This window comes from Sciurus vulgaris (assembly GCF_902686455.1).
Source record: "Sciurus vulgaris genome assembly, chromosome: 16".
NCBI classification, from domain to species: domain Eukaryota; kingdom Metazoa; phylum Chordata; class Mammalia; order Rodentia; family Sciuridae; genus Sciurus; species Sciurus vulgaris.
This window is the reverse complement of record NC_136477.1, coordinates 16,301,393-16,314,247: the sequence shown is the minus strand read 5'-3', so window position 1 is coordinate 16,314,247 and position 12,855 is coordinate 16,301,393. Positions and strand designations below refer to the sequence as shown.

The following is a 12,855-nucleotide window of genomic DNA, read 5'->3' as shown; positions in this document are numbered from 1 at the left end:
TGGCATGCAGGGAATGGAACTGAGGTCTTCAGGCATGCTAAGCAAAAGCTCTACCACTGAGCCTAGTTCAGTTTTTTTTTTTTTTAAATAATATTTTAGATGTCGATGAACCTTTACTATTTATATGTGGTGCTGAGGACCAAACCCAGTGCCTCACATATGCTGGGCAAGCATAGTGCTCTACCATATGAACACTCAGCCTGTGGATAAACCCCTGAATTCTGTCCCAATGAACCATCACAACACTCGGGATGCCCAAAGGGCGCTCACACCCTTTACCCAGTCTGCCTGCCTCACACATCTTATATCTTGCCTCTTGTTTGACATTTGGAAAGATGGTTTTGGCAACTCTGTGATTATACTGCAATAAAATCCAGGGAAACATGGAATATTTTAAGACTACTAAGCAAATCCCAGGTTGGAAGCATTCTTGCACAAAGCAAGCAGTCAAGAGGGGCTTTTGAAACCAGTTGTCTGATGGATATACTCTAGATAGAATCTGATGAGACATCAGGTTGGTGACTGACTACTACTGTCAGGGTCTGTTCAGAAAGTAACAGTGATTGATGTGATGCAATATGTTAAGAAACCCTGTTGTACCATACTTTGTTCAATTAATTGTATTGTTTTAGAAAACATGTTCATTTTCAAATTACAAAACTGATGAAAAAGAAACGTCAAGACTGTAAGACCAAAACAAAACCAGCCAAGGCAGGTGAGGTGTCACACAAGGAAACATTTCTTTCTGGCTTGCTGTAGGTATTTGGAGTTTTGTGTCTAGACCAAACACTACCTTTACACATAAACTATTAGTAACTTCTTCCCTCATGTGTGGGGGAAATTCAGGTCACATCTGAATTTCATCCTTGGCATTTACATTTATATATAAGCCAGATATAACCTCTGCAGTATCAGGAAAGGCCATGCCTATTGTGGCAGACATGTTTGTCACCTGGGGAGTTCTGAAAAACCCAGGACAAAACCCCACCCCAGACCATGGGTTCCAGATATTTGTGGTTCTTAATGCTCCCCAGGAAACTCTAACATGCAGTAGAATTTGAGAACTACTGATGTGGACTGTGACAGCCGCCCACAAACCAGGCCTCCTGATGCCCATGCCCTTGTGCAGTTCCCTCCCAGACCCTGTGCTTGGCCATGACTTGCTGACATAAAATAAGCTATGTAGGGAAAGATCCTGGAGGACAGCAAGCTTCCCTGGACTTTCTGGCCCTAGGGCAAGCCAGCGCAGCTACACCAGTCAATAAATCACATCACAAGAACCATCCAGCTGAGCTGTCAATTCACAGAACTGAGATAATAGATGTTTGAAGCCACTGTTTGGCAGTATCTTACTATGCAGAGATAAGAATATTCACGTTACAACTATGTGGACAAAGGATTGTCACGCGCATGAAGCACAGACCCAGTCGCTGGCTTATGATCAGGTAGGGCCTGGAACTGTCTTTTCTCCAGGCAATGCCAAGAATCCCTGATGAAAGGAGCCTGTGCTACTGGGATTCCATGTTGAGGGTCCTTAGTTCAAATGCTCCACAATACAAGACTCTGAGCTCCGACATGCCACAAAGCTGTTTCAGGGACAAAATTGTTAGGAATACTTAAAATTACCCGAGGCTATGTGTACAGGGTGTGAATGAAACAATAAACTTTGTGTTGGAGACTGCAGGATACTGCACTGTACTTATAAAAATACCCTCAAATTCCAAAAACTCTGGCCCCAGGCATCTGGGATAAGGGATACTGAGCCTGCCTGTCATCTTTCTTAAGTGCAAACAAATGTGTTCTAATTGTTTCCACTAAGAAACAGTTGTGCACCATGCACATTGCTCATGGGCAGCACTTCGTGGCAACTGACCTACAATTAGGACACCAGACTCATGTTTTCCTAGCTGGGTTTGCTTTATTCTGTGGTTTACCGGTTGCCATTTGATCCTGCTGGGGCACAAGCAGACCCTCCAAGACTCCAGCTCTTCCACCGGGGTCCTGCGGCTCCACTGCACCCATCTCTGTGCTGAGGCTCTGCCCTGGTCTGTCCCCCAGGAGGGTCCTCGGGCCAGGAATGCCAAAGAGGCTCCAAGTGATGTGCCACCTCTCAACACACACAGCTGGCGCTGGGGTGAGGGCTGCGAGGCAGATGTGCCTGGACTCCATCAGAGAGCCGTGGTCAGCCAGCAGCTCTGCCACGGCAGCACCGCCACATGGTGTTGGGAAAAGGTTCCGGGGAGAGGGACTGAAAACAGGCCACCGGCTCAGAAGGGGACAGGGCCTATATTCACGTTCCATCCTGGTCTAGGGCGGCTGCTCTGCCATCCAGGCTGCATGGCATCACTGAACAGGTAGGTGGCTGAGGAGCTTTCTGAAGGCCACTGAGCTGCAGGTGGCTTCCCCAGGGCCTCGATGGAAAAACGTAAGGCCCAGGTCAGAGCAGCCTGTGTAGGTCTGGTGGGTTCTGCACGTCGTGGGCCAGGCTGGTTTTAGCTTCTTGTCCTCTGGAGTCCGATCTCATCCAGGTGAGGATGGCTGGCTGGCCTCAGCATGTCAGATACAACTCTAGAAACTTTTTAACATGCCACTCATACAGTGAGTCACAGTTTAGTCTCTAGATAAATCCAGAACTTTCAATTCAAACTAATTACCTTCAATGCACTACCAAAAAGCCAAAATTAACTAAGAGGACAGTCTTACTTTAATCAAGTTCTGGATTGAAGGGATACAGTTTTGAAAAGTACTGTTTCAGCAGAAGAGGCATGGGTGTGTGTAAAAGAATGTTTCCAGAAAATACCAAAGCAACCAAAGATAATCCTGACTTTGCTTTCTGCGGTCCCTCGATGCTCCTCTACAGCCAGGACCAGGACGCTACTTGGTCCAGCTGACTTTGGGGATATCGTAATGCTCTGTGAGTGTATCCAGGTGCCTGTTGAAGTCCTGGGAAGCAAAGGAGAAAGCCTGCATCAGCACAGGCCCAGCCAGGGCACTAGGGACACGTGGCCCTGCCAAGTCCCACCTCCCCCATGTCTTGTCTCTGCCCAGTGAGCCCCCCTCACCCCCGCCTTGCAGGCCTTGAATGAGCCGAGGGAGGTGTCGGTCATTCCTGTTGGGTGAACCCTCTCCCAGCAACACTCCAATGGCTCCCTCGGCCTCTGGGCTGAACTAGGACCCTACATAGCTCAGTCTGCCTCTACCGGGCACATGACTTACCTCCACTCTCTGCTTGTGGGTTTTGGATGCTTTCTTCAGGATCCTCTCCATTTGCTGGTAGGAGAAAGACATGGCAGTGAATTTGCATGCTCAACAGGGCCCAGGCTGGAGGACGAAGGAAGTGACCCTGGCAGCCTGGCTCTCGCTTCTAGAATAGCTCAGGATGTACATCCTGCCCCTCTCCCTCTGCTCCACTCAGGCTGGTCCAAAAGAAAACCTGGCTCAGTCACCTTTGGTCCTACCCTCATGAGTGGCAGGAAATGAACCAGCATCAGCTGAGCAGAAGCAGACTCTGCTGAAAACTGTACATGTGCTTCCTGTATCCTTGGGCCGTGGTCAGCACATGCTGCTGACGGGAAGAGAAAGTCCCACTTGGATTACGGGAAGGATGGGAGATAAGAGGGTGAAGGGCCCGACACCGAGCAGGGGGTCCAGTGACAGTGTCCACCTTGATGTTCAGCTGCAGTGCTGAGGGCTGAGGATCTGGATCACAGACAAACACAGCATGTTGTGGAAGCTAAACAATGTCGATCACATGTAAATAGAGAGCAGAGGCTGGAGCGTAGCGTAGTGGTAGAGCATTTGTGTAGCACACATAAGGTCCTGGGTTCAAACCCAGTACTGCAAGGACAGAGTAGACAAGAGAACACTGAAGACGAGGGAAGCGAGGGGGAGGAAGGATAGAGAGGACGGGAAACAGGCACCAACCAGGGGAGTGGTTCTGATGTTGGACAACACAGCAGGGCAGTGACAGTGTCCAAAGTCACCCATTTATTGTACATTCCAAAATAACTAGAGAAGGATTTGAAGATTCCCAACACATACAAATGATACCATCTGAGAGATGGGAATGTTAATTACCCTGATTTGATTTACACATTGTACACGTATATCAAATTATAACACTGTACCCTAAAAATAAATCCAAACATTATATGTTCATTTAAAAAAATTCTTTTTAGCTGGGCATGGGGGTGCATGCCCGTAATCCTAGAGACTAGGGAGGCAAAGGCAGGAAGATTGCAAGTTCAAGGCCAGCCTCAGCAATTTAGCGACATTTAAAAAGGACCCAATCGCGAGGGGAGGCAGAGTCACACAGACCTGGGGCCACACCTGGCTCTCCACTCTAGCTGGACGACTGCAGGTAGCGCTCTGTGGCTCCCTTAAGTGTGCTGGCCCCTTTGCCATACTGACTGTGAACTAGCTCTGGCCTCACTTGACAGAATGCAGAGCCCACTCTAGGCTGAGCCACAAGACCCTGCAAGTTTTGTTTTGTGCCTCTGGAGGCCACTAAGCAGGAAGTCTGATGGCCCCGCTGCAGATGAAGGACGTGGAAGAGAGATGGGCGAGGCCATGAAAGGAGCTCTGCTGCGCCATCTGGGATGTCCAGCGCAGCCTGGCCTCCGGTGACCCCCAGCCCGGAGGACCGCACCAGCCTCCGCAGTCCTAACTCAGGACCCGAGAACTGCCTTCATCCCTTCCAAGGACGGCGCCCCCGTGACCTAGTGATCTTCACTAGGTCTGCTTCTTAACTTTCCACCATCTCTTAATGTCACCACAGGGGACCAGATCCCAGCACACGGACCTCTGGCGCTCCATCTCACCTACCTCATCTCTCCTGTTTCCCTCTCTTCCAGGCAAATGAAGCCAGCCGCAATAGCTCCTATTTTAAACAACAAAAGGCTCCCGCTGACCCCGCACCACCCGCGTGATCCACACAGGCCTCAGAGGCTCCGGCTCCCTCGCGCCTGGGTCCTGCCATCTGACTAAACCACGTCTGTGTGCACTGGACCTCTGCCCCGGTCCTGTCCCCCACGAGGTGTCCCGAGGCCACGAATGTCAAAGGGGCTCCACAGATGCACCAACCCTGAATACACAAGCTCGGGGCCCAGGACTGAGGTCGTGAGGCCCACTGTGCCAGCTTCCACTACAAAGAATACTGCCATCAACTGGCAACGTCTGCCAGGGCAATGCCCGTCACGTGTCTGGAAAAGCAGTGCTAAGGGAGGGCTGCCAAGCTTAATGGCAAATATCCTCTAAAAAGGGTCAGTCCACTCCTCGTCTCCACCTGTCTTTCCCCCGCCACCTCAGGGATGTGCTGAAATCGGCCTTCCTTCTTCATTCTAATGACAACGGAGAGCTGTCCTCAGTCACCCGAGGGCCGCACTGACCTCTCAGTCTAACTCCAGCCACAAGAGCTCAGCCCTGCCGTGACTACAACCTCAGGTGACAGATTTGCATTCACTTGTTAAATCCTCACAAAACCCTACAAGAAAAACTTTAGCCCTACTTTAAGTTGATGGACACTTGACTAACCCAGAGCTACACACTAACAAACAGCAGCCGCGGTCCTGGTACCAAGGTCTGGCCTGGGCTGTGTGTTTTTGTATGACCAAATTCTATCCAAGGGTAATCAGTTAACTCTCCGCAGTGTCACTGTACAGGTTCACAGAGACCACGGTTAGGACTTCTCAGCTTCAGCACTCTTTTTTTCCCCCTTTTTGATAGTACTGAGATTGAACCCAGGGTCCCATGCATGCCAGGCAAGCACTCTACCACTCAGCTACAGCCTCAGCCCCTTTCCTGTACTTTTTTTTGGACAGGGCCTCACTAGCCTGGAGTTGCCCAGGCTAATCTCCAACTTGTGTCCCTCTGCCTTAGCCTCCTGGATTACATGCATGCACCACTGGACCTGGCTCATCCTCAGAACCATTGGCATTTGAGGACAAATCGTTTTGCAGGGTGCAGGGTACTGTTCTGTGATTGTAGGAAGTGCAGTGTCCCTGGTCTCCACCCACTAGATGTCCACAGCACTCCCTCCCCAGGAGTTGGGGGAGAGAACCACTAAGAGCCACTAACCCAGACAGATTAATTTCTGTCCAGCATAATATGCCAAGCTGATCTATCTTACCTTGACCTCTCCTCTCCCTCACGGCCCAAATTCATTCAGTGATTAATACGAACAGAAATGATTTACAGGAGCCTTGTAATACAGCAAATTTGATTCTGTCCACCGAAGTCATCATGGAACATACTGTGGAGACTTAGGGGGGAGCAGAGCCACTTAATATCAACAGCTACCACCCAATGAGCGCCTAATATGTGCCAGACCTAGTGCCAAATGCTTTACCTGCACCACTCACACAGAGTCCCCGACCCTCTCAGGAGAAAGTGCTATCCTGACATCTACTGATGAAACTGAGGCACTAGAAAGGATCACTGGCCCGGAGTCGCAGGGCCAGTGAGTCACAGCGATGGAATGGTCTCCAGCTCTCCCCTGTGCCATCCGCTCGGGCTAGAGGGGAATCTTCTCCCCGGAACTAAGGTCCCTCTGACCGCTCGCCCTCTTGCAGTTCGAGTCCCCGGCTCTGCCTGAGCACCCGCCCCGGGAGACACAGGCCCGCGCCGTCGGCCGCCCCGGCCCCAGGCCGGTGCCTCACCCGCTTCTCCTGCATCTTCTCGAAGGCCGCCTGGGCCGGCGTCCGCTTGTCCAGGCAGCGCCGCTTCTCCTCTTCGTTCTTTTTGCTTGTTCCCATCGCTTCTAGAAGTTTCGCCTTGTCTTTGTCCTTCTTTTTCTTCTTCCTGGCAGGGGAGAGGGGTGGGAGACAAGATAGGATGGATCAGAGGGCCAGTGCCCGGGATCCCAGGGATACGTCTAGCGGAGCAGAAGAAGGGGTCCCACGGGCCTCACCGCTTGTTCACGCCGAGCTCTGCGACGCCTTTCAGCTTCAGCGGTCCCTTCTGGACCTGTTCGTAGGCCTCCATAGCTCCCGCTGGCAGTTCTGTGGATAGATGCCACACTTCCTGTTTGTAAATACTATTTCCGCTCGGACGCCCGCCTCACTTCTTCTTGATTGGCTGAGAAGGAAGGAGCGCGTGCGTCCTTGGCGTGCAGCCTGTGCCACATTTCCGGTCGCGGGTACGGCAGAGAGTCAGGCGCGTGCCCGAGCCTCCCACCGCGTCTGCTGCCACATTTCCGGTTTTGACTCTCCTTACCGCTTTTTCAGCTTTTAGCCGAGGTGCTCAAAATCAGAGATTTTGGGGTTTCATTCGCTTTGGCCGCGTTCACACTGATTGCCATGTGCTGAGTGTTTGATAGGCACCTGGACCTGATTTTGTAACCTAATCAGTACTCATTCATTTCCAAGCATTTGATAAATAAAATAATAAATAAATTTGAGTCATCAATATATACGGTTAAAAAAAAAAAAAAACCTTTATAATGCTTAATTTATTTTTAAAGTGCCAAAAATTTGCACATATTTATGGTGCACAAGATAATGTTTTGAAATTCGCATATATTTGGTATGGCTCAGTCGAGTTAACGATTGTGAAATCTCATTCTTTTTAAGTGTGAGAACACTTAAAATCTCCTCTGAGAACATTTCAAGAACTAATTATATTGCTGTTGACGATATTCATTATGTTGTATGACAGATCTCTTCAACTTATTCCTCCTAAATGAAAGTTTTTGTCTTTTAACCAACCCTCCCCGCTTCTCTCAGCCCTAGTAACCACCATTCTACTGGCTACTTCTGAGTTGATGTTCTCTTATTCCATGTGTAGACCCTGAGACAAACGGGTGCACACACTGGTTAAGAAACACAGAGAGTTTATTTGGGCTGATCGGAGTTGCAGCTCAGGAGACCCAAATTTCAGGCAGGCTGAAATGTGCTCTGGGGTCTCTCCAATGTCCAGCAAGGTTTAAAGACCAAAGCCACAGGTGGGGAGGAAAATCACTTCTGCTGTTTGTCAGGAATTTAGATTGGTGGAGACAGGGTAGCAAGCTTTGAAGAAGAGACTGGTAATTTCCAGAATATATGTAAAGCAGTTTTCAGAAAGTGAAAAGGGGAGAACAATGAAAAAAAAAAATTATTGTGAAAGGAAGGGAATCTGTGTCCGGGGAGGCAACCCTGGAGGCTATCTGAAGGACTAGAATGTTCCACCCCCTTAGGAAACCACAGTTCTCGGCACATGAAGTACAGGATGCATAGGGTCAAAAAGTTTTATTTAGAGGTGGATGTGCCTGAAGGTTGGCCCCTCATATCCTCTCAGCCTAGTATCTTAAGGTGCCTTGATTTACTTTTATGCACTTGATTTTATTTTCCCACACATAGGTACATTAGACAATGTGTTTTTTGCCTTTATAAAATGCACCCATTTTACTTGTGCCCTTTGATGAGTATTGACACATTTATATGCCTGTAACCACCTCCCCAATCAAGATAGGGAATGTTCCAGCATCCTGTACGTTCCCCTGTTCCTCTTCTTAGTGAATCCCCTCCCTGCAACCCCAGGCAACTTCTGATCTACTCTGTCACTATGGATTGCATTTCTCTTTAATAATTTCATGTACCTATAAATGGAACTGATACTGGTCTTGGAAATCAGGATCAGGTCCCTGTTCCCATCAACACCCAAGAAACCCTGAGGCAAGTGGAGAAAACAAGTTTTAGGGCTGGGGAGATAGCTCAGTTGGTAAAGTGCTTGCCTGGCAAGTACAGGACTCTGGGTTCAAACCCCAACACCGCAAAAAATAAATAAATAAATAAATAAAATGAAACAAGTTTTATTTAAGGGACAGAACAGAGATGGCCTTCTCCAGAGAGGAGGGGGCCCAGAGCCAGTGCCCTGGGAGTGGGTTTCCTTGCCTCCCCTCCTCTTCCTGTCTTGCCTAGGTGACCAAAAGGCCAGCAGAGAGCCGCCCAGGGCTGCTCCTCGGTAGCTCCTCGGGTAGAAGGACGGATTCCCTGGCCTGTTGGTAACTGGTTGGGGGGATGGGGCACTCCGATTCCTTTTCTTTGAATCAGCCCCCATCTTTCCGATCCACTCATCCTGCCGGATCACGCTGACCACCTGTCCTTGGCCACTGTCTCAGAACTGCCTGCCGGTGTTCTTGGGCGCTGGGATTCTTTGGGCATGATGTGTCTGAGATCCCTCAGTGGCTGGGCCTAACAACCCTTCATTCATTTTTATTGCCCAGGGTTCTCCCGCTGTGTAAATAGACTCGGTCTGTTTACCCCTCACCTGTGGATGGATTCGGGGCGGTTTCCAGTTTGGAGCAGTAAGGAGAAGTGTGTGCGTCTTTGGGCAGACATAAGCTTCGTTTCTCGTGGGCTCGTTCTTGAAGCAGAATTGTAGCCAGTTTGGATTTCTCCAGAATAAGATGTTGGTTCTCAGCCACTCTGGCTCTGAGGCCTTTAGCACAGGAAAGAGTCACAAGGAATGCTAAAAAAAAAAAAAAAAAAAAAAAAGAAAGAAAGAAAGAAAAAAAACCCCAAACCCAATCTACTGGTGCCATAACCCTTGGGGGCCCAATGAGTTGGTTTTGTTTCCCAATTTGGGTAGCAGAGCTGCTATCAGAACCCAGACACAATTCTATTTTAGTTTCCTTCCATCCTTTTAAGCACTTTTTAAAAACATGCCTGTCATTTTCCGGTCATGGATAAAATGCTCTCAGGTCCTAAGACACTCCTCTCATTTTTATGTCACGTTAAGCCGCGAACAAGGCAGTTCAGTAACTGGAATGCCCAGAACTGATATGCAGAGGACAGTCTCCCTCTCCCTCAGCTGCACTAGGAAAAGGGAAGAGGAAGCCACCGAGCTGCTACTGTCCCCTCTTGTCACGATTAGTTGCTGTTTGTGTCCCTACGAGGGTGTTTAAGGAAGGTGGAGGGGAAGGAGAAGTAAGAGAGTTCCATAGTTCCTGAACTTCATTGGTTATAGCTAACTCCTTCCCTGCGGGTGCTTTTTCTCCTGCTTTCTAGTGCTTTCCGTCAGCCTCCTTGCGATAGTTTGGATCTTGAATGTCCCTCAAAGATCTTTGTGTTCAAGTCTTGGTACCTGGGGTGGCACAATTGACAGGTTGTGAAATCTTCGAGAGGTGGGGCCTTATGGGAGGTTTTAGGTCATTGGGAGAATGCCCTAGAAGGTGGTTGTGGGACCCCAGACTTCTTTCTCCTGTTGCTTCCCAGCCATGTGGTGAGTGGTTTTGCTCTTCAGTATGCACCCGTGATGATGTGCTGCCTTGCCACAGGCCCAAAATAATGGGATCAACTTACCATGGATTATAACTCCAAAATTGTGAGCCAGAATAAACCTTTTCTCTTAATAAGTTGACTATCTCAGGCATTTTATTACAGTGACAGAAGACTAACAAACTCCCTCTCCCCTGAAAATTTGACCTTGGAATACGCATCTAAATTCCTGGGGGTCCCTTACAGCTCCTTCCTCAGCCTCTGGGCAGCCAGCAGATTCCACCAGCTTTGTTCTCCTGCGTTTCCTTACCTTGCTGGGCAGCCATAGTGGGTGGTAGTGAAGATGATGTCACACCAGCTCTGTCTCACACGACTCCCATCTGGTGCTCAGGAAATTCTCACACAGGCTGGTCCCAACATGCCCGCAGGCACCCAGCTCTGCCATCACACCCAAGTCCGGTCCTCCAAACCTTCTCAAATGCGGGTCAGGCTGGATTTTCCAAGAGTCAGCATGTCTCAAAGCCCCTTTGCTAGGCTTGGTGGTAGAATGTAACCTCCTACCCCCAGGCCCCTAAGAACAAGAAGAAACTTAACAGCACATCCACTCCACCCTCCAAGTGTCCCCCGATCTCTTTGTCAAAGCTTCCGTTCTGGTCTCTGGCCTCCACTTGGATGGTTGATCTGGCTGATGGAACATGAGCTGGAGGTGAGTTCTGTCACCCACATCCTTTGTAAATCTGCCAAGGAAGATTCGACTCCCGCCTTACAATCCCATGCACCATGGTGTGAACATGGGTAGTTTCCTCCAAAGGTCACAGGTTACAAGCTTTGTCCTCAGGCAGACTGCATTGGGAGGAGCTGTGGGCCTTTGGAGGTGGGTCTTTGTGTCATTGGGGATATGTCCTGGAAGGGGAGCGTAAGGCCCTGTCCTCTCAGCCTCTGTCTGCTCTGTCTTTGCTTGAGATGCAGCACTTGCCCTGACCTGTGTCCTTACTATGCTGTGCCACCTTCCCCAGAAGCCTGAGCTAATAGGGCCTCCTGGTTTTGGATTTAAGCCTCTCTTTACTGCACAAGTAGATTGTGTCAGGTGTTTTGTTTTAGCAACGTGAGGTTGACTAATACACTGTGGGAGGGAAGAGTCTCTTTCTAACACCTTACACCTGTCCTTCCTTCTTTCCTTCCCATGACTCCTATTGTGGTAAAGTACGTGACATAAAATTTACATTGCAACCACTTCAGAGTGCACAATTTAGTGCCATTAGCTATGTTCATAGTGTCACATCTTATTTTCTATATTGTCACAAAGGTATACAAACATTTACTGTGGAATATATAATTGGAAAAATGCAGAGATGTCCCCAAAGACAGAAGAAACCATCCTCACCCAGAAATCATCTGTTATTGTTTTGTTTGTGGTGCGGGGGACCAAACCCAAGGCCTCATGCATATTAGACAAGCACTCCAGATCTGAGCCATACCCCTGGCCCTCTATTATTTTATTTTTGGAACTGGGGACTGAACCCAGGGATGTTTTGCCAGTGAGCTACACCACCAGACATTTTTATTTGTTTTTTTGAGACAGGGTCTCACTCAATTGCCCAGGCTGGCCTCAAACTTGCAATCCTCCTGCCTCAGCCTCCCTAGTCTCTGGGATTATTGGCCTGCACCCCCACACCCAGCCGTATGGTCCCTTATTGTTTTGATTCCTTTCTTTCTAGTCTCTCAAGGAGTACACGTTTAAAAATACAAATGGGATCTCGTTCTAGTTTAGTCCTTGCTTGGTCCCTAGCCCTTTTCCCTATCAGTATATTTTGTGACTGCTTTCATGTGTTGGATTTTAAAAAATTAATCACTGGATTTTTAATACTGAGGGAAAGAGAGAAGAAATCAAAATTCTCCCACAGATTTCTGACCTAAAGTGTACACACACACACACACACACACACACACACACACACACACACACGCCCCAGGTGAGAAAACCACACAAAGCAAGAGAAAGGAAACGCAGCAAGGAGAAAACGGCGGGACCCTCCCCTCCCACTGCCTCCAAAACCGAGGCATGGCTTCCCTGGGTCAGCGCGCGCCAGCCTCTTTTCATTTCGGGCCTCGGTTTTGCCAAGCGAGCGACTGGAAGGGCTTTCCACGGCGCGGTCGCCTGGCTCCTCCCAGGCTGGATGTCCCCCCTCAGTGACGGTCCCCTGGCCCCCAGTCTGGGCCGGCTGGCGGTGTGGATTCCCTGCAGTGGGCCCGCTGGGTCTGCCTCGCGCGCTCTGCCCTCCTCTCTGGAGCGGAACCGGCCCTCGCCGGGGAGCCTCCAGCTGCCGCTCCACCCCAGCCCGGCGCCTTTGATTTCTGACAGCTGTCGCCAAGATGATGCCCGGAGGTTTTTAGTTTTTGTTTGTTTGTTTTGGTTTTGTTTTGAGGCGGGTGGAGGGGGTGGAAGAGCAGAGGTTGGAGAAGAGAGAAGCAGCAGAGGTTTGTCCCCACACCCGTGGACAGAGGACCGCGGAGGCCACAGCGCCTGCGCTTCCCAGTTCTGCCCGCAGGGGGCAGCACGCGACTGCCCCATGCGGCGGGCGATGGCTGGACCGCGGCCACGCCCGCGCCCAACAGGCGGCCGCACGGTGGCACCGTCGGGGACGGAATCCAGCCCGGCAGA

At 49.8% G+C, this 12,855-nt stretch overlaps 1 protein-coding gene across 1 annotated transcript; it reads right to left on the bottom strand.

Annotated features, from left to right (window-relative positions):
* Positions 1-2,686: 2,686 nt before the first annotated feature.
* FAM32A (family with sequence similarity 32 member A) lies at positions 2,687-7,060 on the bottom strand. Its single transcript, XM_079115803.1, has 4 exons — positions 6,908-7,060; positions 6,657-6,798; positions 3,217-3,270; positions 2,687-2,943 (listed from the first exon to the last, which is right to left on the bottom strand). The coding sequence occupies exons 1-4, from the start codon at positions 6,979-6,981 to the stop codon at positions 2,875-2,877; spliced, it is 339 nt and encodes a 112-aa protein (XP_078971929.1). The 5' UTR covers positions 6,982-7,060; the 3' UTR covers positions 2,687-2,874.
* Positions 7,061-12,855: the final 5,795 nt, after the last annotated feature.